The 27,773-nt window shown below is 46.4% G+C and overlaps 2 protein-coding genes across 3 annotated transcripts in view; one reads left to right on the forward strand and one right to left on the reverse strand.

Annotated features, from left to right (window-relative positions):
- Positions 1 to 27,773, forward strand: part of LOC112219965 (ras-specific guanine nucleotide-releasing factor RalGPS1-like) — a 294,035-nt gene that overhangs the window by 132,682 nt on the left and 133,580 nt on the right.
- angptl2a (angiopoietin-like 2a) lies at positions 3,561 to 27,362 on the reverse strand. Of its 2 annotated transcripts, XM_024381458.2 has the most exons (6): positions 27,134 to 27,362; positions 26,763 to 26,847; positions 18,189 to 19,117; positions 8,765 to 8,958; positions 6,704 to 6,974; positions 3,561 to 4,394 (listed from the first exon to the last, which is right to left on the reverse strand). In XM_024381458.2, exons 3-6 carry the CDS (start codon positions 19,081 to 19,083, stop codon positions 4,195 to 4,197), a joined length of 1,560 nt encoding a protein of 519 aa, XP_024237226.1. In that variant the 5' UTR covers positions 19,084 to 19,117; positions 26,763 to 26,847; positions 27,134 to 27,362; the 3' UTR covers positions 3,561 to 4,194. The 2 variants fall into 2 exon arrangements, with proteins under 2 accessions (XP_024237226.1, XP_024237225.1); XM_024381457.2 differs by having other exon boundaries at positions 26,763 to 27,362.

The raw sequence follows: 27,773 nt of genomic DNA on the forward strand, positions 1-27,773 counted from the left end.
CACACACACACACATACAGTATGCACACACACACACACATACAGTATGCACACACACACACACATACAGTATGCACACACACACACACATACAGTATGCACACACACACACACATACAGTATGCACACACACACACACATACAGTATGCACACACACACACATACAGTATGCACACACACACACACACACATACAGTATGCACACGCACACACATACATACAGTATGCACACACACACATACAGTATGCACACACACACACACACACACACATACAGTATGCACACACACACACACACACACACATACAGTATGCACACACACATACAGTATGCACACACATACAGTATGCACACACACACACACACATACAGTATGCACACACACACACACATACAGTATGCACACACACACATACATACAGTATGCACACACACACATACAGTATGCACACACACACACACATACAGTATGCACACACACACACACACACATACAGTATGCACACACACACATACAGTATGCACACACACACACACACATACAGTATGCACACACACACATACAGTATGCACACACACACACACACATACAGTATGCACACACACACACACACATACAGTATGCACACACACACACACACACATACAGTATGCGCACACACACATACAGTATGCGCACACACACACACATACAGTATGCGCACACACACACATACAGTATGCACACACACACACACATACAGTATGCGCACACACACACATACAGTATGCACACACACATACAGTATGCACACACACATACAGTATGCACACACACACACACATACAGTATGCACACACACACACACATACAGTATGCACACACACACACACATACAGTATGCACACACACACATACAGTATGCACACACACACACATACAGTATGCGTACGCACGCACACATACAGTGTGCGTGCGCACGCACACATGCAGTATGCGTACGTACACACACACATACAGTATGCGTACACATACAGTATGCGCACACACACACACACACACACACACATACAGTATGCCCACACACACACACACACACACACAGTATGCGTACACACACACACAGTATGCGTACACACACACACAGTATGCGTACACACACATACAGTATGCGTACACACACACATACAGTATGCGTACACACACACATACAGTATGCGCACACACACATATTTTTTGGATGGCTCCCGAGTGGCACAGCGGTCTAAGCCACTGCATCTCAGTGCTAGAGGTGTCACTACAGACACCCTGGTTCAAGTCCAGGCTGTATCACAACTGGCCGTGATTGGGAGTCCCATATTGGCTCAGCATCATCCCGGTTTGGCCGGTGTAGGCCGTCATTGTAAATAAGAATTTGTTCTTCACTGACTTGCCTAGTTAAATATATATACTTTTTAAATAAATAAATACCAGAGGCTGGCGATTTTTTTTTTTTTGTTTTGTTTAATGGAATGCTTGTATCCTTAGCCTGTTTGTCTGTGTTCATTCCTCATGTTCTCACATTTAATGCTTTGACAAAACCTCTGTGTATCTGACCCAGTTTCTATCTGGGTGCTGTATCAGTTCATTCACCTCCACAGCTGTCCAAAAGAAAACACCAAAGTGACTGGACATAGTTGATTATGCACTGGGTGGGTCGAGCCCTGAATGCTCTAGTTGATAATGCACTGGGTGGTTCGAGCTCTGAATGCTCTAGTTGATTATGCACTGGGTGGTTCGAGCTCTGAATGCTCTAGTTGATTATGCACTGGGTGGTTCGAGCTCTGAATGCTCTAGTTGATTATGCACTGGGTGGGTCGTGCTCTGAATGCTCTAGTTGATTATACCCTGGGTGGTTCGAGCTCTGAATGCTCTAGTTGATTATACCCTGGGTGGTTCGAGCTCTGAATGCTCTAGTTGATTATGCACTGGGTGGGTCGAGCCCTGAATGCTCTAGTTGATTATACCCTGGGTGGTTCGAGCTCTGAATGCTCTAGTTGATTATACCCTGGGTGGTTCGAGCTCTGAATGCTCTAGTTGATTATACCCTGGGTGGTTCGCGCTCTGAATGCTCTAGTTGATTATACACTGGGTGGTTCGTGCCCTGAATGCTCTAGTTGATACACAGCAGATTGATTCCTTACAAAAAATAACCTATGAGGATAACTTATGTACAGAGAGGACTGAATTATTGACATGACGTTGTGTGAACACTACAGGGAACCTCTTGTCTGACGTTGTGTGAACACTACAGGGAACTGAAGTGAGATTAAGATCTCACCCGAAAGGGATTTGTAATAATCGAGTTAGACACACTTGGTCTCGTTGTGATAGCAGGTAGACTAGTGGTTAGAGCGTTGGGCCAGTAGCTGTAATATTGATTATTGCATTGTTTGGTTTAGAGCTTGCAAGAAGGACATTTCACTGTACTTGTGCACGTGACATTAAAAACTTGAAACTTATTTGCTCCAGGGTCCCCGTCAATAATGGCAGGGGTCAGGGGGAGTAGGATACGCAAAAAAACACATTTCCATTTCACTCCACACACTGTACAGGTTACACACTACAGGTTACACACTGTACAGGTTACACACTTGTATGTGTGTGAAACAGGACACCTTATAACCTTATTTGACTTCTGGTTTGGCAAAATGCTCGGAGCAAATGGCCTCGTTAGATCGCCCATCTGAATCATTGAAGCTGCAATGTTGTTCTTTCTATGATCTTCCATCTTGCCTTAAAGCTCGGACTGCATAAAAGGAGATTATAAGGATTGTGAGCAGTTAACTGGGATGAGTCGGTGGTTAGTTATGTAACTGGTGGGGGCCGTTTGTTCATTTTTTTTTTTTTTTAAATCTCACTTTAAAAAGGTATGCTCACTGAACATATATTTTGATGGCATACTGGCCATTTCGAAAGCATCACCTTTCAGCTTCAGGTCTTCCCTTGCCCTCCTTCTGGTAAAACAGTCATTTAGGAGGCTCTCTGTGATGCATCCGCAGTGTCAACACACCTCTGGAGGGAGGTCAGATCGATTTGGTTGACCTCATTCTCCCTAATGGTTCATTAGGACACAGCGATGAAGACTCCTTTCCACGCAACCTCCCTTTTCTCCCCTTTCTCTCCATCCTCTCCATCCTCCCCTTCAAACCCCATGACACTCACTCGGCCAGCCACTCCTCCCTTACAGGAAATTCCTCACAGTAGCTGAGCAGAGCAAAAGCTGAAGTTGCCACGAATCTCTGCTCTGGAAATGGATGAGCTTCTTTGTTGGCTCAGTAGTTTGGCCAAAATATAGACACTTGTTACTGCAGGGAAAGATGCCTCTTTCAAAATAGTTGGGGTCACTTCCTGTACACATTCTTAAAATGTTAGGAACGAAAACAAACTAATACCATTTTTTTTCTCTCCAGTGAGTGTTTTTGGATAGGATCACCAGATATGAATTCCTGTGTCATGTTTCCTCAAAGTGAAAAAAAACAAACACTTAAAGCATCATTACTAATATTGCATAACAGCCAGATAACAGTAGTGACTCGAAACGGTCAAATATAAACTTTATGGAGATGTGCTGTATGTATATTTAACAACCACAATAAACATCCCAAAAAATATTTCCCCCTTTTTTTCCCCACAACCAATGACAAAAAAAAAACCTGGAATACAAATTTCTCGGTTTCATTTGTCAGCAACTGTAGAACAACACAACAAAAAGCTGCACCATCACTTCTGCATTCATGCAAGCATATGTGCAAAGTCTGTGTCCGAAAGGCACAGGGCCTGTCTTTGTAGTTGCAATTGTTTTTGCAAGCTCCTCAGAGGGAACTTGACTACCCTGGTAGTTCTTCCGAGAAGGTAAACCATGTGGCCCTGTGCCTCCATAGAACGCTGGAGGAATCCTGCAAAGAGGGCTTTGAAACCTGTGGGGGGGAAAAAACACCACCCTGTCCCTGTGAGCCATACACAAGACAGCCGTTGCACTTGTATGCTATATCTATATATTTATGAATGTAAAGCGATTAAAGGAATCAGAAGAAAACAAAAAGCCAAGACAGAAGCTGAAATGAATTGCACCTCAGGACAGAGGTCAAGTTGGAGAAAATGCCCGTTTACAAAAATAAAAAAACAAGGTTTTCCTGCGGTTGGTTCTCTCGCTCTTCGAAAAACGGTGGTCTTAGTGGAAGGTGTTTGGGTTGGGTCGGATCATCATGGACACTTTCTTCAGGGAGTAAGCGCCCCCGCGGAACTCGGCCCAGTAGACGCCGTCCTGGTATCGGCTGCGGTAGTGCCCTCCCCGGTACCACACGCCGTTCAAGTTGGAGTGGGCACAGGCGTTATACCACCAGCCACCCTTCTGGTAATGGGCACAGTTACCTAAAAAAAAGAACGATGCAGCTGTAGTCAATGCAAAGTAGAGTCAAATGTATGTTTTTTTTAAGTTAGTTTAAAAAATATATATACATATAATTAATCTCCGTATTTTACCAAACCCTTTTCCATTTCTTAAATAGTACAGTTGCTTTAAAGCGGAAACATACAGTATTTATACCTCATAACCTTTCAAAAGACTGCCCAAATTCACACATCTGCCCATGAGGTTGGATCAGAAACTGGTACAGTCTGTCCCACTGTGCAAACCCTCGGGTTAATGCTCTTTGGCAAAGTCCCCCATAGGTGGTATTTTTTAAATATTCCTTGTTCCCCCCCTCATTCTCGGCTCCGAGTTGTTTTGCAGCACTATAGCAACCTGGCCCCATATCCACAAAGCATTTGGAGAGTAAGAGTGCTGATCTAGGATCAGTCCATATAATTTTATTCATTATGATCTGGGATCAGTCCATATAATCTTATTCATTAGAAAATAGGAAAAACTGATCCTAGATCAGCAGTCCTACTCAGGGATTTTTTTGCTACTGTAATTCTTGGGCAGGCCGCATCCAAACAATGTTCTATATACATTTACGGGATAAAAAAAAAAACCTTTCATTGTCAACTTAAACGACTAAAACAACATAAGAGAAAGGTAATAGACCTATATATATATATATATATTTTATTTATTTTTTAATGAATAATCTTGGAAAACTAAGAATCACCAAAGTAAAGCTAGACGGTTAGGGAGAATTTAGCAGTATAGATTTTGTTATGTTTGAGCAAAAGAACGCAGCATTAGCCATGGCAAAATGTATAGAATTGTGGGACATTAGCTTTAAAACTGCAGTATTTTCTCTCAACCCCATGAAGACATTTTTAGAATTGCAGGGAATTGGCTTAAAAATGCAAAATGGCCAAGATGGGGGGCCTAAAATTTCCCAAAAAATTCAGCAGCGCAAACGGGCCAACCGTGCCCCCCCGACCTGCGCCCTGCAACACACCCCTGCCACGCCTCCCTGACACGCCCCCCTGACACGCCTCGCCGACCACCTTAAGCCTATTTTATTTTACAGAAGAAGGCCCTGCTACTCTGAGATGCTTTGTGTATACGTGGTCTGGTTTTTTTGTTCATTGTTTTCCACAGCAGTGCTAAGCAGGATCTCTGTGGAAAGACTCCAACCATGCAGTGGTCTAAGGCGTCACTACAGACCCGGGTTCGATCCTGGGCTGTGTCGCAGCCGACCGTGACGAAGAGACCCATGAGGCGGCGCACAATTGGCCCAGCGTCGTCTGGGTTAGAGGAAGGTTTGGCCAACCGGGATGTCCTTGTCCTCCAGGCGTATGCACGCTGACACGCTCGCCAGCTGTACGGTGTTTCCTCCTACACATTGGTGCGGCTGGCTTCCGGGTTAAGCGAGCAGTGTGTCAAGAAGCAGTGCGGCTTGGTGGGGGCTGTGTTTCGGAGGACTCGTGACTTTCAACCTTCGCCTCTCCCGAGTCTGTACGGGGAGCTGCAGCGATGGGACAAGACTGTAACTTCCAATTGGATACCCCGAAATTGGTGAGAAAAAAGAGGTAAAAAATTCAAAGTTCAAAAGTCAATATAAAGAAACGAAGACGGTCTTCCGCTCTCTGTTCTTGCTTACAGGAGACTCTTTGAGGAGAAAACGCATCCTGAATAACACCCGTTTCTACATGTAGACTGTTTGCAAATGACTCTTTTCAGAGGTCCGAACGCTACTGGTGTGTCCGTGCCTTAAGACCGGCATAACCTGTCAACGACCTCTTTTCAGAGGTCCGAACTCTACCGGTGTGTCCGTGCCTTAAGACCGGCATAACCTGTCAACGACCTCTTTTCAGAGGTCCTAACGCTACTGGTGTGTTCGTGCCTTAAGACCGGCATAACCTGTCAACGACCTCTTTTCCTGTCTACTTGTGCTGAAATGCACTTAAAATAATGCAAGGAAAACGAGAGCCCTATTAATGCCGGAAGACTTCTGAAAGACACTGAGAAATGAACAGGGATATTGGGCGGACTTCTGAAAGACACTGAGAAATGAACAGGGATATTGGGCGGACTACTGAAAGACACTGAGAAATGAACAGGGATATTGGGCAGACTTCTGAAGAACAGAGATTTAACAGTGATTTTGGATTCGACCACGTCTACCCCAATGAATGAGAAGACGAAAGTGTCTGAGCTGACTAAGTATGACACACAGTCATGCTGTTGGTTATGAATCACTGTCTGGTAGACTATTTCTCTGAGTAATAGCAGCCATCACCAAAGGGTGTAATTCCTTTCTCACCTGTATACACGTCGTGGTCCCTGTCCAGCGTGGTGAACTGCTTGCCGTTGTGCCATGTGAGGGAGTCCCCGGCGTTGCCATGGTAACGACCCACTCTTAGTTTGTAGAAGTCTGCCTCTGCCTCAATACGGAAACTGGCGTATTCGGCAAAGGTCTTGCGACCGGACCAGTCCTCTAGCATCACCAGAAGCTTGTAGTTGCCCTGGTTGGTCAGCCAGTAGATGTTTTCAAGACCCAGCCAGTATTCACTGTCAATGTTACCAAACCCTTGCTGTGAGAGGGGAGAAGCAGGAGGTAGAGAGGGAGGGGGGGGATATGTTTCAATGCTGCAGATAAGTCTAAATGCTACGTTCAAAGGCATTGACATTCACTATGCCAAAGTCCACCCTCCAAAAAACACACACAATGTAGTCTGCACTTGTACGTCTCCCAGTCACCGTTTGTCAAAGATGGCAGAAGGGAAGCATGTTTGTGACACTGGTATGATGTCAGAGAAAGAGTGGTGGCATAATAGCAGGATGTGTTTAAGACGTCCTCTCCCCTAAAGTCACTGTGCGTCTGGAACTGTGGCTCACATTTTAAACCACACATGGATTAAATCAGGACGGAGCACATTACCCTGCCAACTATGAGCCTGTCATTTGTGATTCGGGGTGTTTTTAAGGTGCCTCGTTGCCAGAAGTGAAGAGTGGGTGGTGGGGGGCTTGAAAATGTCTTGTGTTCTTGGACTCAACTTTAAAGGGGAGGTAGGATTTATCCAAATAGTCCAGTCCGACCTCGGTGCTGCAGAATGTGAATCTCTAGCCGCTAAACGTTTGGCTCTGTGCTCTTAAGATTATGACATTCTGGTTCAGACCCGTGGCAAATGGAGGAAACCACACTTCATGGATAATCGAACCTTAGGTCATTGAATTGGCTGTACAAAACTTCCCATCGAAACGTCATTTTTAATATTGTATCGTGATATCTTGTGTGGACTGTTTGACAAGCTTTGTTCTGTCGAATGGTCAAATAATTGAGAAACTCAACCAATGACATTTTGGAACTTTCCCTGATTTTATTTTGGGGAGATGATACGGTGACACAATCAAATGGAAATGTTGGAACTGAGAATATATACTGACTCACTTTATTCAATGATTCAAGTGTGACCCCTCAAAGAGTCAATCTCCCAGAATTCTGCTCAGTATTTGGTCACATGATCGTCTTGGCATTGGTTTGGTTCTGTTGCTCATGTCCAGTGAAGCTGTTTCTCTTCAATGTGCTTTTCATTTGGCCATGCAAGAGGAGGAGTGTGTGTGGACCAATCAATGAAGAGCAGTGAAGTACTAGGTTATAGTATGATGGAACTACCTGGCTGATACTAGCCTATATGATGGGGCTACCTGGCTGATACTAGCCTATAGTATGATGGGGCTACCTGGCTGATACTAGCCTATAGTATGATGGGGCTACCTGGCTGATACTAGCCTATAGTATGATGGGGCTACCTGGCTGATACTAGCCTATAGTATGATGGGGCTACCTGGCTGATACTAGCCTATAGTATGATGGGGCTACCTGGCTGATACTAGCCTATAGTATGATGGGGCTACCTGGCTGATACTAGCCTATAGTATGATGGGGCTACCTGGCTGATACTAGCCTATAGTATGATGGGGCTACCTGGCTGATACTAGCCTATAGTATGATGGGGCTACCTGGCTGATACTAGCCTATAGTATGATGGGGCTACCTGGCTGATACTAGCCTATAGTATGATGGGGCTACCTGGCTGATACTAGCCTATAGTATGATGGGGCTACCTGGCTGATACTAGCCTATAGTATGATAGGTCTGTGTTAACAGCCGTGGGCACAGAGCAGTGAATGTATTGCTTACTTCCTGTCCTCTCTAAAGGGAAGCAACTCCCCTTGTTGACGTCTCCTAGTGGAGCTGTGTTGTTCTCTTTTAGTTTATCTTGATTCAATCCCTCAGAAAGGAAAAGCTGTTTTCACTGCCTGTTCTATCTGGGCATCAAACAGTGAATCTACTGTTCTACGCAAGACGGCCACCTTTTACCTTGTAGGTGTCCCAGTTCCTGAAGAAGTTGACGGAGCCGTCCTGGCGTCTCTGAATGACTGTCCAGCCGCCGGGGTCGTGCCTCTGGTCACACCACACCTGCATCAACCGGTTGGCGTTCTCAGGCTTGACCAGGTACATGCCACTGGTGGTGTGACCCTCCTCTAGAGCAGCAAGGCAGTCCTTGAAAGGCCCTGCAAAAAGAGGTCATGATGTAAGTAGTAGTCATGCGACCAAAAGGTTCAAGGGTTGAAAGCTTGTGGTTAAACACAGCTGGGGAAAGGTTTTCCATGGGATGATGTGGTCAAGCATGGTCCAGGGAGCGATTGTGCTCCTTCCTGGGTTTCCTCCTTTTAGTTTATCAGAACCCTGATTCGAAAGGTTGCTGGGAAAGGTTGCCTAGCTTACTCCACTCTCTCAACCCTCCAGCTGAGCTCAATCTCTTCTTAATAACCCTGGAAACCGGTTCCCATTTGCTCATCCACTAAGCTGACTATCTCCATAGTATAGCTTCTTATTCTGTGGTTACACAGTTCTTTTAGAAATCCTGGGGCTCCCAAGTTTATTTTTCTCTTGCTGGGAAAAACTCTGTTTTAAGGCCTAGAATTGACTTTGGCTGCAGTTTGGGATGGGGGGGGCATAGCTGCCGGGAGGCTGACGCAGGCCAAGAACAACACTGGCATGAGGGCTGCGGAGAGAGGTAGCGCTTTACTGGCATACAGTAGCCTGTAGATTATCAGGTACTCTAAAGTTTCTCTTGGAAATAGCACAGCTGTTAATATCATTTTATTGGGCATATGTTCCTTTATCCTGGTGACGCCGATTTACTTTGCCAGAGTGCTGACTAAAGGGGAAACCCTCTAATGTTGAGGTGCACTGGAAACATCTATGATAAACCATCGTCTCGTCATTTCAGGAAGAAATATTTGACCAAACCTGGTAAAGATTTGTCTCCACATGAGGTAAAGGTATTTTACATGAGAAATGTCCAAAATGGCACTGTAGACCACTGCAGTAATTGACATGACCTTGTATTTAAACATTCAGCTTGTTTTTTTTTGAGGTGTCAGACTGTCCCTTCCCACCCGTCTACTAGTTAGCAGTGTTTATGCAAACATTGCTATCCTACGACATAATTTCCTGCTGGCTCTCAGTGACCGTTTAGGATTTTTTTCCGGTTCAACCTGAGTGATAATTGCTGTTTTTATGATGACTCCATGTCTAGCAGGATAGCGTGTGCTCAACAACTTTAAGTGTTCAATTCATATTGGACAGGAGTGCTGGGAACCACACATAATGGTGTCTGGTCTGTCATAAAAATCAAATGGATCAGAGAGGAGCATTATCCCCAGCCAAGCTGAGACTTTCTTGGAACTATATATTGTAATCTGGGCATAGTCAAATAGTTGTGAATTTTCTATCACAACTATAATTGTGTGTGTGTGTGTGTGTGTGTGTGTGTGTGTGTTTCCCTCATCTGGGAGCACTGAGAGAACTCCTGTGGGTGTTGTCGCAAAGCAGTTATTTCTAATGATGCCCCCACAGAACGTGTGGCATGGTGGCAGTGAGCTAAATCACCGTAGCCCACACACTCCCTCCCCTAACACTAGAACCGCCGTAGGCCAACTGCCACTGACGTTTAATTTTGTAAATCATTTTTAAAAATGCCCCTTTTCAAAAAAAAGCTAAGTCCTGCTCCTTCCCTGACTTTAACTAAATGTTTGTATTTTACGTTGCTCATTTGTCAGCTTTAAAAAAAATCACAAACAGAAAAGAATTTGGTGCCTTTTTACCTGGGTTTTTTTCACACTTTTTCCTAACTTAATCCGTAAAGACAATGTGTTCTAGAACGTTGGTACCCAGCCAGGCGCTAAGACAATGTGCTGCAGGACATTGGTACCCAGCCAGGCGCTAAGACAATGTGCTGCAGGACATTGGTACCCAGCCAGGCGCTAAGACAATGTGCTGCAGGACATTGGTACCCAGCCAGGCGCTAAGACAATGTGCTGCAGGACATTGGTACCCAGCCAGGCGCTAAGACAATGTGCTGCAGGACATTGGTACCCAGCCAGGCGCTAAGACAATGTGCTGCAGGACATTGGTACCCAGCCAGGCGCTAAGACAATGTGCTGTAGGACATTGGTACCCAGCCAGGCGCTAAGACAATGTGCTGCAGGACATTGGTACCCAGCCAGGCGCTAAGACAATGTGCTGCAGGACATTGGTACCCAGCCAGGCGCTAAGACAATGTGCTGCAGGACTACCCAGCCAGGCGCTAAGACAATGTGCTGCAGGACATTGGTACCCAGCCAGGCGCTAAGACAATGTGCTGCAGGACATTGGTACCCAGCCAGGCGCTAGGACAATGTGCTGTAGGACATTGGTACCCAGCCAGGCGCCAAGACAATGTGCTGCAGGACATTGGTACCCAGCCAGGCGCTAAGACAATGTGCTGCAGGACATTGGTACCCAGCCAGGCGCTAGGACAATGTGCTGCAGGACATTGGTACCCAGCCAGGCGCTAAGACAATGTGCTGCAGGACATTGGTACCCAGCCAGGCGCTAGGACAATGTGCTGCAGGACATTGGTACCCAGCCAGGCGCTAGGACAATGTGCTGCAGGACATTGGTACCCAGCCAGGCGCTAGGACAATGTGCTGCAGGACATTGGTACCCAGCCAGGCGCTAGGACAATGTGCTGCAGGACATTGGTACCCAGCCAGGCGCTAGGACAATGTGCTGTAGGACATTGGTACCCAGCCAGGCGCTAAGACAATGTGCTGCAGGACATTGGTACCCAGCCAGGCGCTAAGACAATGTGCTGTAGGACATTGGTACCCAGCCAGGCGCAAGACAATGTGCTGTAGGACATTGGTACCCAGCCAGGCGCCAAGACAATGTGCTGCAGGACATTGGTACCCAGCCAGGTGCCAAGACAATGTGCTGTAGGACATTGGTACCCAGCCAGGCGCTAAGACAATGTGCTGTAGGACATTGGTACCCAGCCAGGCGCTAAGACAATGTGCTGCAGGACATTGGTACCCAGCCAGGCGCTAGGACAATGTGCTGCAGGACATTGGTACCCAGCCAGGCGCTAAGACAATGTGCTGTAGGACATTGGTACCCAGCCAGGCGCTAAGACAATGTGCTGTAGGACATTGGTACCCAGCCAGGCGCTAAGACAATGTGCTGTAGGACATTGGTACCCAGCCAGGCTCCAAGACAATGTGCTGTAGGACATTGGTACCCAGCCAGGCGCTAAGACAATGTGCTGCAGGACATTGGTACCCAGCCAGGCGCCAAGACAATGTGCTGTAGGACATTGGTACCCAGCCAGGCGCTAGGAAAATGTGCTGTAGGACATTGGTACCCAGCCAGGCGCTAGGAAAATGTGCTGTAGGACATTGGTACCCAGCCAGGCGCTAATGAGTCTCTCTCTCCTCACTGAATGGGTGATAATTGTGCATGTTACTTCACAATTTAGTTTAGGCCCAACTGAATGATATGGAGGGTGAAACGGTTGATTTAATTTAGAAAGACAATAGTCTAATGAGGAGTTTGTTATCCTTATTTATCAGCGTTGGCGCTCATGTTTATAAATATTTTGACCACGCTCCTTGTGGGTTGATACCATTCTCTTTTACGTTATACTTTGGAAAAAACAAGCTTTTACGGGACTGTTTTATTTACTATAACTCTATTAATAATCACATTTATTCTAAAGGGAAACAAAACATACATGTTACAGTAGGCCTTTAGAATAATGCAAAACATATCCTTGACTCTATCCAAGTTGATGAGCATTGGGAAGCAAACGATTCCAGTCGGCCTGTGAAGCCGGCCCATTGAAGCAACAGCTAAGCTGCACCTACATTTATTTCACACATAATAAGACAAGATTACATTGATAATAGTCTGAATTACAATATTATCAGTTGTAACATTTGTGCATCTTGTAATTGACAGATGCAGAGAAAGGAGCATCACTTTATCAAGTCCTCCTCCAGCGTGCCATGCAAGTAAAACATGTAGATTTCTTTATAGTATCAGAAAGAGCATATTCTGCATGACACGTTGTCCGAACATTCAAGAGGTGCAGCTCTATTTGGTTCATGGGTTCAGCGCATGGCCACTGGTTCATGGGTTCAGCGCATGGCCACTGGTTCATGGGTTCAGCGCATGGCCACTGGTTCATGGGTTCAGCGCATGGCCACTGGTTCATGGGTTCAGCGCATGGCCACTGGTTCATGGGTTCAGCGCATGGCCACTGGTTCATGGGTTCAGCGCATGGCCACTGGTTCATGGGTTCAGCCACTGGTTCATGGGTTGCATGGCCACTGGTTCATGGGGGTTCACTGGTTCGCATGGCCACTGGTTCATGGGTTCAGCGCATGGCCACTGGTTCATGGGTTCAGCGCATGGCCACTGGTTCAGCGCATGGCCACTGGTTCAGCGCATGGCCACTCGATCATGGGTTCAGGGCATGGCCACTCGATCATGGGTTCATTAAAAAATGTTTTTACTTTTACCCCTTATTTCGTTATTAATTATCCATGAACGAGTGGCCATGGTAGGTAGTATTGTCTCGTCGCTGCAACTTCCGTACGGACTCTTTAGAGGCGAAGGTCGAGAGCCATGCGTCCTCTGAAACATGACCCAACCAAGCCGCACTGCTTCTTGACACAATGCCCGCTTAACCCAGAAGCCAGCCACACCAATGTGTCGGAGGAAACACTCTTCACCTGGCGAATGTGTCAGCGTGCATTGCGCCCGGCCCAACACAGGAGTTTAGAGCATGATGGGAGAAGAACATCCTTTGTCGGTCAATCCCTCCCCTAACCCGGACGACGCTGGGACAATTGTGCACTGCCCCATGGGTCTCCCCGGTTGCCGCCGGCTGCGACAGAGCCGGTCCTCGAACCAGGATCTCTAGGTGGCATAGTTAGCAACTGCGAATGTAGTGCCTTAGACCACTGCGCCACTTGGGAGGCCCAAGCAAAGACTAGTTAAATAATAAACGTCAAATATGCTATTCTGTTTTATTTTAAATACATTGTGATGGACTTGGAACTAGTGGGTTTAAAAAATATATATATATATTTTTTAGGTACAGCCTAGAGTAACAAACTAATGAACATGCTATTATGTACTTTGAAAATATTTTTTTTAGTATTCTAATGTTACCTACAACCTTTATAAACACAACCAACTGATTATTCTTCCGATAGCATATATGTATTTATTAGACTGTTAGAATGTTGATGTGTCATTGGCTGGAATTATCAAAAAAATTGTAGAATTATACAAAACATACCCATGACTCTATCTAAACAAATAACTATTGTTGTATTTTTCCATGGATATATATTTCGACATGCAATTCATGCTTTACAATTGTTTATGCACTATTTATCAAGCCTTGGTGTGCTTATGTTTGTGCACCTTGTGGATTGACGTGCCTCTGATGCTTAGTCTGATGGGGACGCCCGGCAACGTTCTCTAGCAGGTACTGATAGGCTGAAAGGCCAGGTGCTGCTACTGTTAAAGGGCGGGGTTTATTTCACACTTTTGACCAATCAGTGTAAATCACGATGTAGCCACTCTTAGAGCGGTCTCTCCACTGTTTAGGAGAACACGGGGAACATTTTAAAAAAAGGCCTGAGGTAATTCAAGCTGTAGTCGAGCTCTGCGGGAAGCTCACTGTCACCTACTGCCAATGAAAATGGGCCAGACAAATGTAATTTGTCTTCTCTTTCGCTTTCCCCCAAGGCCCTTGCGGATACACTCTGGTTCCTAGCATACAGATCTGCTCCTGTATTTATGAGCTGATGCTTCCGCTTGACTTTCTTCTTCTCTCTCTACTGATTTAATGCCCACTGTGGAGAACTCCTGGTCGGACAGAAACTGAAGGCTGTAAGGACTACTGTGTGTGTGTGGTGGGGGGGGGGGACCTAAATGCAGGCATATGTCTGCATTTGATATCCCCTAAGCAGTCTCTCGCTCCCAGCTTGTTGTCGATCAACTCCAGGAGGCTCATGTAACTGCAGTTACTTCACCTTTTTGTTTCAGTGGCGTACCACAGTTTTGCAAGGCCCCCCTTTTTAGGGGAAAACCACTAACTTCCTGCAATTACCCCCAAAATTCCCATGAGGCAATTTTTTATTTATTTCAGTTTTATAGCTAATCTCATGCTATACTACAAATGTTACCACGAGGTTGAGAGAAAATGTAAAATTTAAGATAATTTACTGTAATCCTAAATGGTTTTGTCCTGGTTAATAATGTGTTCATATGCTATCTGGAGAGGGGGGTCTGCGGGCAGGGAGTGGTACACCAGTGTCTCTTTTCCTATATTAAAACCAGCCCCTATCTAATACTGGTCTGGCTTCTATCATATATGATTAATAGCCGTTCTGTGTTTGCTGTGCAGTTGTTCTCCCCCCCCACGTATCTCTCTCTCTCCTTCTCTCTCTCCTTCTCTCTCTCCTTCTCTCTCCTTCTCTCTCCCTGCTTCTATCCTCGCTTTCATTTCCTTGGTCGGAAAGGTGTTGTCATTTTCATAGACCCGGGGGGCTCAAATCCTCCTCACACCTTGTGAATCAGTGGGTTGCTAGATTCTTTCCACTGTGTCTGCCAGCTCGCTCCTGAGAAGCTCTCCACTGCCAGACTGCCAGACTGCCAGACTGCCAGACTGCCAGACTGCCAGACTGCCAGACTGCCAGACTGCCAGACTGCCAGACTGCCAATGCAATTGAAATGATAAGCTTTCGTTAAACCCCCCCTCCTCCTGCAGGAGTTCATCTATCATTGTGTAAGAGGGGCATCGACCTGTCTCTTCAAGAACAAGGGATTCGTTATTAAGATGGACTAATCCAGTCTGTTGACAAATTGTTTCCAATTGTCATTAATTCCCTCCACCTGAATATATAATCCTTACTTACTGGGAAACATATATTTTCACACCCTACTGTTCAGTTATTTTCTTGTGGATTTTAAAGATGCTCTAAAGTCGTAGAAAACAAATAGTGAGCAGTTGTGCAACATCATTATAGTGGTAGCATTTGTAAAGGCACAACAGTAGTAGTAATATAATTAATTTTGCTATGGATTAAGCAGAGACTGCAAAAACCCACAAACATCTTTAAAATCTCGACAGGGATGACTATGATCCCCAGGGCTCTACTTTCCACAGAGGTTAAGATATCCCAGAGCCTGACAAATTATACTTTCCACAGTGGTGTGGATGTATGTAATTTACTGTTTTGCATGGACAGTACTGAGAGGGTGTTTTAAGTTGTGTTAGCAGATTCTGTTGAGTGAAGGGTGTTGCTGGAATATGACAGCAATTCTGCTGTCGGTGCATTTTTTATTTTATTTTTTTGCTGCCCCAAATCGATCATTTTCTCTATCAAACATTTTCTTTTCCTCTCTAAGTATTAGTTCTGACCTTGCGGCAGACTTACTCACCTGTTGCATACTACCAATCGAACACTCAACATACTCTTGAATGCCCCACGGCTCCTACGTAGTGATGAAAAGCACCATCCCAACACATTTCATCCCTGAGTGGATGCTGAAAGGTATGTGTGCTCAAATTTGTTTGCAAGTTTATTTTATTATTTTTTTAAATGGGGTTAAGCCAATTTGTCCCATTTTCGGCGTTGGAGACACTCCGCCAGTACCTGTCAAACAGAAGCTACTGAGATTATCTGAAAGCCATGTGGGAATGCTGCCACCATTTTGTATTCAATCATCTGTACAGTGTCTCCTGGTTGTCAAAAAAAAACTCAGGGTTGATTTGAGGCCTTTTTTTGCACTGAGACAATGCTCTGCATGCTCCTAACCCTCAGCAGTCAGCGATGTGTGTGTGTGTGTGGTTCTGCTCTCTGCATCCCCACCATGGGATCCTTCTGTTCACTTTCAAAATATGGTTATCCAGCCCTAAGAAATCATGGTTCAGACGCCGCGATCTTCAGATCCTGGATTGGGATGAGCAGTCACAAGGAAGAGTTTGTTTTCCCGGGTTAGGGTCAACTTTGCATTTTTTTTAAATATAAAACATTTGCCTGTTAATTTATGCCTGTATTCTTTTCAGAGGAAATGTCAGACTCATTACTCTTCTCAGCCTAATCCCATTTTTAAGTCTGCAGTGTATTGAGACATACGGGCTGCTTCGGGACAATGCACGGATGGGCTGCTAGCCAAGACCCTTTCCAGAGTCTCTCGCTGTGTATGCCTGTCAGCTGTTTTTCCCCTGTCTTGAGGATTTGTGAGGAGTGAAAGTGATTTGTTCTGTGTCACAGCAAGATGGATAAATGTACCTCTCTTATGCTTCTGTGACTGAGCAAAGTGTATTTTCTTTGGAATGTAGGAACTCTTTAGTTGGAGGCACTTAAGAAAAGCTGTCTAGAACAATTTATGAGCTGTATAATTAATGAAACTATTATTTCCATAAATCTGCTGCGAAACCTCACCGAGAGGAAGTTTTTACCTTGGAGTGTGTTGTTCATACATTCTCCCTTTCGGATTGACACATCGCTATGGTCACATGGACATAGTGTAAGGCTATGGTCACATGGACATAGTGTAAGGCTATGGTCACATGGACATAGTGTAAGGCTATGGTCACATGGACATGGTGTACAGGCCTTGGCACGAGCTCCCTTTTGAAGATTATAACTGAATAAACTTTTCTTGAGTTTACTGACTTCTCGGACAAGTTGAGTTACTGCTACTGTTTAAGCTCATTAATAACACCATAGAGGGAGAGAGAGAAGGGGTGGGATCAGAAGGGGAAGGTACTCACTTGAGGGCTTGTTTGTGGTGGATGGCTGGTGAGTGCTGGGGAAGATACTCACCTGAGGGCTTGTTTGTTGTGGATGGCTGGTTAGTGCCGGGGAAGGTACTCACCTGAGGGCTTGTTTGTTGTGGATGGCTGGTTAGTGCCGGGGAAGGTACTCACCTGAGGGCTTGTTTGTGGTGGATGGCTGGTTAGTGCCGGGAAGGTACTCACCTGAGGGCTTGTTTGTTGTGGATGGCTGGTTAGTGCCGGGGAAGGTACTCACCTGAGGGCTTGTTTGTGGTGGATGGCTGGTTAGTGCCGGGAAGGTACTCACCTGAGGGCTTGTTTGTTGTGGATGGCTGGTGAGTGCCGGGAAGGTACTCACCTGAGGGCTTGTTTTGTGGATGGCTGGTGAGTGCCGGGGAAGGTACTCACCTGAGGGCTTGTTTGTGGTGGATGGCTGGTGAGTGCCGGGAAGGTACTCACCTGAGGGCTTGTTTGTTGTGGATGGCTGGTGAGTGCCGGGGAAGGTACTCACCTGAGGGCTTGTTTGTGGTGGATGGCTGGTGAGTGCCGGGGAAGGTACTCACCTGAGGGCTTGTTTGTGGTGGATGGCTGGTGAGTGCCGGGGAAGGTACTCACCTGAGGGCTTGTTTGTGGTGGATGGCTGGTGAGTGCCACTGGGCATGGTGGGCAGCGGAGGTGGCAACGCTTTGGAGTTCTGGTCGCTCTGGATTTCATTGGTGATCTGGTTGCTGCGGGTGTATGTAGGTGGATGGTAGGGTTTACTAGCCACTGGTGGCGCTACCGGCCTCTGCTGCGTAGGTTGCTGTGGCACCACGGGGGGCTGAGGACGAACAGGACGAGACCTTTCTCTCTCTCCCCCGTACGAGTGGCCCCCTCGGCGGCAATGCTGCTCCAACTGCACGATGATGGCGCTCTGGTTGCCGGCGAGAGCGGATAAATGCTGGTACTTGTGCTCCAGGTCACGGTAGCGCGAAGCCAGCCGACCCATCTCAGAGGTGTGGTTGAGCACACGATTCTCTAGCTGAGACACCTCCAGGGCGTTGTCGCGCTTGCGGATGATCTCGTGTAGCAGCTGCATGTAGAGTTGCGTGACGCGAGCGTTCATGTTGCGGCTCTCCTTACGCAGGAGCTTGACCTCGTTGACGATGCCGCCGTCCACCTCCACCAGCTGCTGCAGCGACTCCATCTGTCGCCGCTGCTTCTGAAGCTCGCCGTTCAGTAGCTCCAGCTCCTGTTTGTTGACCCGGTTCTCTAGGAGGCTGTCGGGCTCCTTGGAGTTAACGCAGATGGCGCCGGTTTGCTTCTGCTGGGGGACGATAAAAGTGTAGGAGCACTTATCTACTTGCGAGGAGGGGTCCGCTGACGCAGCACGCTTGGTGCGTCCGGCGAAGAGGAACTCCCGCTCCAGAACCTCATCTATGCTCTCCAACTCCTCGGCCTCCGCCTGCAGTGTGGAGCCCGGCCCGCAGACCAGCAGCAGCACCAGAGGAAAAACCACAGGGAGAATCATACTGCAGTCCGTAGCACCCTTACAAGAATGGTCTCTGTTTTTGAAAAATAAGAGAGAAGAGGAGAAAAATAATCAAGTCTGTTCCTCTCCCAACAACATTCATTGACAACAGACATTCAGTGTAGAAATGTATATTGAAGCAAAAGACAGTCGCTCTGTATTGTCCTAGTAAGTACACGGTCAGTTTTGAGAAGTTTTAGTGAAAGCACTCCACTAAAGCCATGCCCTGCTCGTAAAATACGGTTGTCTAATTTTCATTGGCACCCTCTGCATAGAAACAGTAACCAACACAAGGAGGTTTACGTTCCACCACTATCACACATTCCCGGTCAGCTATCTCAGGTGTTCTACCCGGCCTGATGAATCCCATTTTGAACTGAGAAATCTAAACCAGTGGGTTTATTGGAAGGCGTTTTGCTTCATCGGAATAGAGAACCTGTCAAACTACGACAGGTTTAGACGACATTATTCACCACAGACGGAGGATGACAAATCTAAAATATCTTCTGGTCACGTCAATTATTTCCCTGGCAAGCGCTGTGACGCAATTATCTATCATTATTGTCAACCCCCACCCCTCTGCTAATCTAGTCATCCTAAAGCAGGTGTAGCATGAACAAAATGTCCTATTTGGAAAGCAGACTGAATTGACAAGAGTCAATAATACTAATAATCCCTTACCTTGTATTTACCGCCTGGTCCTTGGTGGCGCTGGATTACAGATTAGAGATGAAGGTTAGGTTAGGGTTTATTGGAAGGTGTTTTGGTTGAGGATGCACTAATGGAAGGTGAGGATTGTGTTCTACCACCTCAAGGTCTGCTTCGCATCAGAGTATAAACACTCGCATGCATTGAAATCCCATGTCTCCTGGAGACTCTTATCTACCTCTGGCATCAGAATATCCATTATCACTTGGAGTAATTATCCAAATAGCTCGATATATCCTGCAAAGGGTGTTTAGAAGGAATGTCTCTGTGTTAAGATCAACTACTGGTTGGCATGGAGCCTAGCTACATTCTGTTAGTGTTGGACTAGTAACCGAAAGGTTGCTGGATCGAATCCCCGAGCTGACATGGTAAAAATCTGTCGTTCTGACCCTGAACAAGGCAGTTAACCCCACTGTTCCCCGGACGCCGAATACATGGATGTCGATTAAGGCAGACCCCCCGCACCTCTCTGATTCAGAGATGTTGGGTTAAATGCAGGAGACACATTTCAGTTGAAGGCATTCAGTTGTACAGCTGACCGTTCCCCATTTTCTTTTTATATATACGGAAGTATGCGATCACTTTTGGGATGAATTGGAACGCCGACTGCGAGCTAACACACCTAATTGCCCAACATCAGTGCCCGACCTCACTAGTGCTCTTGTCGCTGAATGGAAACAAGTCCATGCAGCGGGGGGGGGGGCCCCAACTCCATATTAATGCCCATGATTTTGGAATGAGACGTTCAACGAGCAGGTGTCCACACACTGTTGGTCATTGTTGGGGCGGCAGGGTAGCCTTGTGGTTAGTGCAAGTTCAATTCCCCGAGCTGACAAGGTACAAGTCTGTCGTTTTGCCCCTGAACAGGAGGTTAACCCACTGTGCCTAGGCCGTCATTGAAAATAAGAGTTAGTTCTTAACTGACTTGCCTAGTTAAATAAAGGTAAAATACATGTGTTTTTTGGGATAGGTGACTTTCTTTTCCCTGGGGGGGTTAGGGGATCACCACATTTTGATTTGAGACTGGATTGGGAAGTTTTGACTCCATTGCTGTCATTTTGCTGGGCATGGTCTCATTCATGAGTGACAGCTTGTACACGTTCTCATATGTACAGGTGATGCTTTTCAGCCTTGTTACTTTGGAAATATCCCCCAACCCACCTGTACCCACCTGCACCCATCTGTCCCTGATTTGACTTGAACCTCGAATAGCAAGTCATATCAAATGGTCATGCCATTGCTTTTAAGTGTGACCTCACTCTTTTCCATTTTAGCAGACTTTTATTAGCCTACTGTAGCTGGAATTTCTATAGGGGGCCTTTGGCCAATTAAAAATGTCTATAAGCTTTGCTTCAATGTAAGTTTGCATTGTTGTGTGACACAGACTTCAATTGAAGCGTTTGTTGTTTTATTGCTTTTGACCAATTACAACAGTTCGTTGTGGCCATGGTTACATGCATAGTTACAAAAAATAGCATTCTAAATTGTGAGTACCTTCCCCCGAGATAATGCAACGTGTGTGTGTGTCCTCGGCCAGGTATGGTGAACCCTTACCCTCGTCTGACTCCCCTTCCAGCGGGATAGGAATTACTTCACTGCAGAACACAATTGTTCTTTTACCTTCTGTATGTGTGGGTTGTTGCCTGCTGTGTGTGTGGGTTGTTGCCTGCTGTGTGTGTGGGTTGTTGCCTGCTGTGTGTGTGGGTTGTTGCCTGCTGTGTGTGTGTGGGTTGTTGCCTGCTGTGTGTGTGGGTTGTTGCCTGCTGTGTGTGTGTGGGTTGTTGCCTGCTGTGTGTGTGGGTTGTTGCCTGCTGTGTGTGTGGGTTGTTGCCCTGTGTGTGTGGGTTGTTGCCTGCTGGTTGTGGGTTGTTGCCTGCTGTGTGTGGGTTGGGTTGTTGCCTGCTGTGTGTGTGGGTTGTTGCCTGCTGTGTGTGTGGGTTGTTGCCTGCTGTGTGTGTGTGGGTTGTTGCCTGCTGTGTGTGTGGGTTGTTGCCTGCTGTGTGTTGGGCCTGCCTGCTGTGTGTGGGTTGTTGCCTGCTGTGTGTGTGGGCCGTTGCCTGCTGTGTGTGTGGGCCGTTGCCTGCCTGCTGTGTGTGTGGGCCGTTGCCTGCCTGCTGTGTGTGTGGGCCGTTGCCTGCCTGCTGTGTGTGTGGGCCGTTGCCTGCCTGCTGTGTGTGTGTGGGCGTTGCCTGCTGCTGTGTGTGTGTGGGCCGTTGCCTGCCTGCTGTGTGTGTGTGGGCCGTTGCCTGCCTGCTGTGTGTGTGTGGGTCGTTGCCTGCCTGCTGCCTGCCTGTGTGTGGGTGTTGCCTGCCTGCTGTGTGTGTGTGGGTCGTTGCCTGCCTGCTGTGTGTGTGTGGGTCGTTGCTGCCTGCCTGCTGTGTGTGTGTGGGCCTGCGTTGGGCCTGCCTGCTGTGTGTGTGTGGGTCGTTGCCTGCCTGCTGTGTGTGTGTGGGTCGTTGCCTGCCTGCTCGTTGCCTGCCTGCTGTGTGTGTGTGGGTCGTTGCCTGCCTGCTGTGTGTGTGTGGGTCGTTGCCTGCCTGCTGTGTGTGTGTGGGTGCCTGTGTGTGTGGGTCGTTGCCTGCCTGCTGTGTGTGTGTGGGTCGTTGCCTGCCTGCTGTGTGTGTGTGGGTCGTTGCCTGCCTGCTGTGTGTGTGTGGGTCGTTGCCTGCCTGCTGTGTGTGTGGGTCGTTGCCTGCCTGCTGTGTGTGTGTGGGTCGTTGCCTGCCTGCTGTGTGTGTGTGGGTCGCTGTGTGTGTGGGGGTCGTTGCCTGCCTGCTGTGTGTGTGTGGGTCGTTGCCTGCCTGCTGTGTGTGTGGGTGCGTTGCCTGCCTGCTGTGTGTGTGTGGGTCGTTGCCTGCCTGCTGTGTGTGTGTGGGTCGTTGCCTGCCTGCTGTGTGTGTGTGGGTCGTTGCCTGCCTGCTGTGTGTGTGTGGGTCGTTGCCTGCCTGCCTGCCTGCCTGTGTGTGTGTGGGTCGTTGCCTGCCTGCTGTGTGTGTGTGGGTCGTTGCCTGCCTGCTGTGTGTGTGTGGGTGCTGTGTTCGTTGCCTGCTGCTGGGTATTTTAAGTAGGTTGTTATCATTTTGTGGCCATCAGAGGGACCCTTGTCTGGCAGAGGAAATTACTAGAGATCAGATATCACAACGGACACTGTTCACTCACGCAAACGTTTAACGCAAAATAACACTAGTGAAAAATAGCATATGTACGTGGAAACAGTTCACATGTATATTTTGTAGAGTCAGTAGATATTTCACGATGCATTAAATCACCATAACCTTCAGCTTTGAAGGAGTATTGAATTTAACAAAGCCTTTTTAACTCGTTGAGCGTTAAGCGACCTACACCTGTTATGTCCGTTTAAAATACCTGCAACTTCAACCCTGTTGCTAACTTCATCAATCCCTATTCTGTTTAACAGGCTACATCTACTCTGCCCTCTACCAAAGATGATCTAATTATATTAAAGATAGCCGAGTGACCGCTCTAACAGTGGAAATGCATGTCCTCAATGATTGAAGGCGGGTGAGATCAGGTGGAACCATTCTAGCCAATGAGAGGGCAGATACACGTGTGAACAAGCTGTTTTTCTCAGTTGACGAAATACACATGTGCATCCACTTATCAGTGCATTTGTAACAGCCTAAAACAATACAAAACGTCTATTCAATCAATTAAGCCTCACGTGATTCAACACTCTCTGATAAACGCTTTGTGTGTTCTGCGGTCTATCTCACACGGACAGATTTTGGGCATAATAAATCCTCTTACTTCACCTCTTCCTCTCGGCCTCTACCTTGTTAGCAGGTTATATTTATTCTGCCCTCTACCTAACCCTCTAACTTGTCAATGATCACAAGGCGAGCCCCTAAAGTTGTCCGCATGCTTCCCAGACAAAACAGTCCAGTAGTGTTTTTTGTGCATATGTTATGACATTTTGTGAAAATGTTTTTGTTTGTTTTTAGACTTCGGTGATTTTTTTCTTTTTTCTGCTGTTCAGGCACATTTTCTTTTTTTCCTGGAGGCAAGCCGAAGTTCGTAACCGAAGTCTACGCCCCTTCGTCAGTGATTGGTCAACAGTATGGATTCTTCAATAGTCTTTTTTTGGCATTGAACAAGACTCGTTTTCATGCACATTTCTTCATGGAAAAAATACTGCACCAAACGTTTGATGTAAAATTGCGTGGCTAAGATCTCTTCGGCAAAAATACCAACAAGAATGACAGATTTCTTAAATGACCTTAGATTAATACTGACTATTTTGAGGAAGTGTATACTGGCTAAGGCTTCTCAAAACGGATAAACAGTACTATTGCCATAAAAAATTAAGCAAATGTGTTTTAAGGGAGTATGCGAGCGCACTCGTTCAGTTCGGCTAGCCAGGTTTGACTAGACACCAGCCGAACTGAGGCATGCTGATACCTAGTGGTTCTATGACTACCACCCTACAACCTCTTTCGCTCGACCTGTCTGTTAAACGTGTTCCAAAAGATCTGTCAGGGTCTCACCCAAACCACACCAGAGCTTTCACATTCATGACTCTGGCACATTTTTTTTTTACAATGGAAAAAAACATTGACATTTTGTGCTTCTAGTTGAGCTTGAGTTTTTCTGGGCTCTTGAAAGCATTTTATGTTTTTACTCGGCCACAGTGCATCATTAAAGATGGGGGTTTGCTGTGCCAACCCCCCGGGAAGTACGAGAGAAAATCATGCAAAAAGACCTCAGTGGAATTGGACGAGGGAGTTTTCCCTTAGCAAGATATTATGATGTAACAGTCAATTAGCCATTTTTCTCATTCTCTGTTTTGTTGGTGCGTTTGTGTAAATAAATAACTTGATGCCTCAGTGTCATGCTCACAACGCTACAGGCTCTTATTTCCTCATACGTTCAACACACACACGCCAATGCAAACCTAGTGACCCCACTTTGATTCAAACAGGACAGTGCTCTGCAGAACCCGTTCCACCCATCCTCTTCATAGTGTCCCTTCGAGGCTCTTAGACATGCTCTTATGAGAGCATTGGGGAAACTAGTAGCCCAACCCACGTCAAAGAAGAAGGTCGGAGTGTCTGTTATCAGCCAGACTACTACCCTGACTGTTATTAGGGTGCTGTCAACTAGGGTCAGGCCAAATACATACACACACACACACACACACACGATTCTGGAATGAGTGACATGCACTTCCCTCTTTGTTACCCTGTTCTCGTATTTCCTCAGAAAGATCCTGTCTGGATAAGAAGTGTCATTCAATTCCCCTCAGCTGTTCGTATCACTTTTACCCAAACATCCCTCCCTCCCTCCCTCCCACACAATCAATCAATCAATCAACCAAATGTATTTATAAAGCCCTTTTTTTCAGCCGATGTCACAAAGTGCTGTACAGAAACCCAGCCTTACCCCTCACACACACACACACACACACACACACACCACACACACACACACACACACACACACACACACACACACACACACACACAGCATGGCAAGAAAGGAGCCCCAGCAGCCGGGGATGAGACTCTGGCTCGTCTGCACCACAACAAGAAAAACAGACGACAGCGTCTCTTCTTCTAAAGCATCTAACCACAGCTAACCGCCTCTGTTAACCACCGGACTCCTGTCCATCAGAAGGACTGGGTTAAGTGGTATTTGATTTGATCAGAAGGACTGGGTTAAGTGGTATTTGACTTGATCAGAAGGACTGGGTTAAGTGGTATTTGACTTGATCAGAAGCACTGGGTTAAGTGGTAGTTGACTTGATCAGAAGGACTGGGTTAAGTGGTATTTGACTTGATCAGAAGGACTGGGTTTAGTGGTAATTGACTTGATCAGAAGGACTGGGTTTAGTGGTAGTTGACTTGATCAGAAGGACTGGGTTAAGTGGTATTTGACTTGATCAGAAGGACTGGGTTAAGTGGTATTTGACTTGATCAGAAGGACTGGGTTTAGTGGTAGTTGACTTGATCAGAAGGACTGGGTTTAGTGGTAGTTGACTTGATCAGAAGGACTGGGTTTAGTGGTAATTGACTTGATCAGAAGGACTGGGTTTAGTGGTAATTGACTTGATCAGAAGGACTGGGTTTAGTGGTATTTGACTTGATCAGAAGGACTGGGTTAAGTGGTATTTGACTTGATCAGAAGGACTGGGTTTAGTGGTAATTGACTTGATCAGAAGGACTGGGTTTAGTGGTAATTGACTTGATCAGAAGGACTGGGTTTAGTGGTAATTGACTTGATCAGAAGGACTGGGTTTAGTGGTAATTGACTTGATCAGAAGGACTGGGTTTAGTGGTATTTGGCTTGATCAGAAGGACTGGGTTTAGTGGTAATTGACTTGATCAGAAGCACTGGGTTAAGTGGTAGTTGACTTGATCAGAAGGACTGGGTTTAGTGGTATTTGGCTTGATCAGAAGCACTGGGTTAAGTGGTATTTGACTCGTGGTATGACTAACAATATACTTTTTAGTCATGTTCTGTTGGTTTCCGAGCCCTTACCTTGTGACTCCGCCGTAATGAGTCAAATGACTACTAAAAGCTATTCTCCTAGAACTTGAGGAGCAAATAGCAACAGTGATCGCAGGTAAAGATGGATTACAGATTATACACTGCTATAGTAAATAATAAATATTACGGCTGGTTTGGTAATAATCTGCTAACGCATTATTTTGATTATTGCGTTCCGCCATTAATTCAGAATCATACAATTTATCTGTAGTTTTGTCTTTAAATCATCACCCCAAAATAAATGATAGCAGAGAATAGTAAAGTAATACGCAGTGAGAGTACACGGACCCAGATTAGGGGAGTTAGCGGCACTTCTGAAAAGTTAACACAGCTGTAAGGTGCCGTGCCAATATGTAATTACTACTCAAACAAGCACTCTTTTAAGTGCCGGCTTTGCCACTGAAAGCTGTTATAAAAAATAAAAAAGTGCAGCAGCATGCAGAAGTAGGAACACCGGTCCTTACCAGATAAATGCGTTGATCTCCTCTCTCTCTCTCTTTCCTCCTTTAAATCCCTTGCCTTCTCGTGAAGGTTTGATTTAAGGCTCTTCTGTGAATAAAGTCATGACAAAATCCATGGATATTTTTCTCTTGTCCCCCCACCCCCCTCTCTCTCCTCCTCACGATCTTCTGTCAGAGACGTTTCCCCTGCAGTGGATGTTGTTTTGAAGCCTACCAATACGTGACGTGCTCATTCACCGGAGAATCAGCAGGTAGCCCGAACTCTAAAGTTCCTCTTTAGTAACTGTGTCCCTAATGAGCACAGTATAAGTGTCCAAACTTTATCAAAACCGCCGTTTAGTTAATTCATACGCTACAGATGCAGACTTTGTTACCTTTTTGTTTGGAGTCCATTGATAAAAGCTGAACACCTGAACATGTTTCCTCCAGCTCTGTCATAGTCTTAACACCGACTCTGTCACCTCTACCACAGCAGCCCCTTAGTCTGTTTTTCTACAGAGCCCCCCTCCTTTTTGGCTTTTCTCTCTCTCTCTCTGTTTCTCTCTGTCTCTCTGTCTCTCTCTCTCACTCTCACTCTCTTACCCTCTTACTCTCTTTCTATTAGAGGTAAGGCAGTCTTTTCGTCTCGTAGTAATCAAGTCGTGAGCCGGGACCTCCCCTTTCCCCTCCCCTTAACACAAAGGAGATCATGTTCCATGAGACACAGGGACTCCAGTCCCCCCACCCAAACCCTTGTCCCCTGCAGCCCCCCAGAGCCGTCCCCCTAGCTCTCCAGCCCTCCTTTTTCCTACCCCCCCATCGCGGCTGTTTGGGAGTCAGCCAGCCACAGCCACCAGCTGCAACTCTTGCAGACTGAGGCCATAGGCTTCAGTGTGTGTTGAGCTCAGGCCTGTTCTTAAGCGGCGAAGGGGGAGAGTGTTACATTGATTTCACTCGTTTAACATGTCGTGATCCTTCCATAATTATCTTCTTTATCCCTCATGTTGCACATTTTACCAGATGGCTAGATTAGCT

Source organism: Oncorhynchus tshawytscha, linkage group LG20, assembly GCF_018296145.1.
Source record: "Oncorhynchus tshawytscha isolate Ot180627B linkage group LG20, Otsh_v2.0, whole genome shotgun sequence".
Classification (NCBI taxonomy): Eukaryota; Metazoa; Chordata; class Actinopteri; order Salmoniformes; family Salmonidae; genus Oncorhynchus; species Oncorhynchus tshawytscha.

Coding starts and splice junctions, on each gene's coding strand:
- angptl2a (XM_024381458.2), bottom strand. CDS start 19,083: ATGATTCTCCCTGTGGTTTTTCCTCTGGTGCTGCTGCTGGTCTGCGGG. Junction 8,959..18,188: donor CACCACAAACAAGCCCTCAG/GTGAGTACCTTC, acceptor CTCTTTTTGCAG/GGCCTTTCAAGGACTGCCTT. Junction 6,975..8,764: donor GGAACTGGGACACCTACAAG/GTAAAAGGTGGC, acceptor CCCCTCTCACAG/CAAGGGTTTGGTAACATTGA.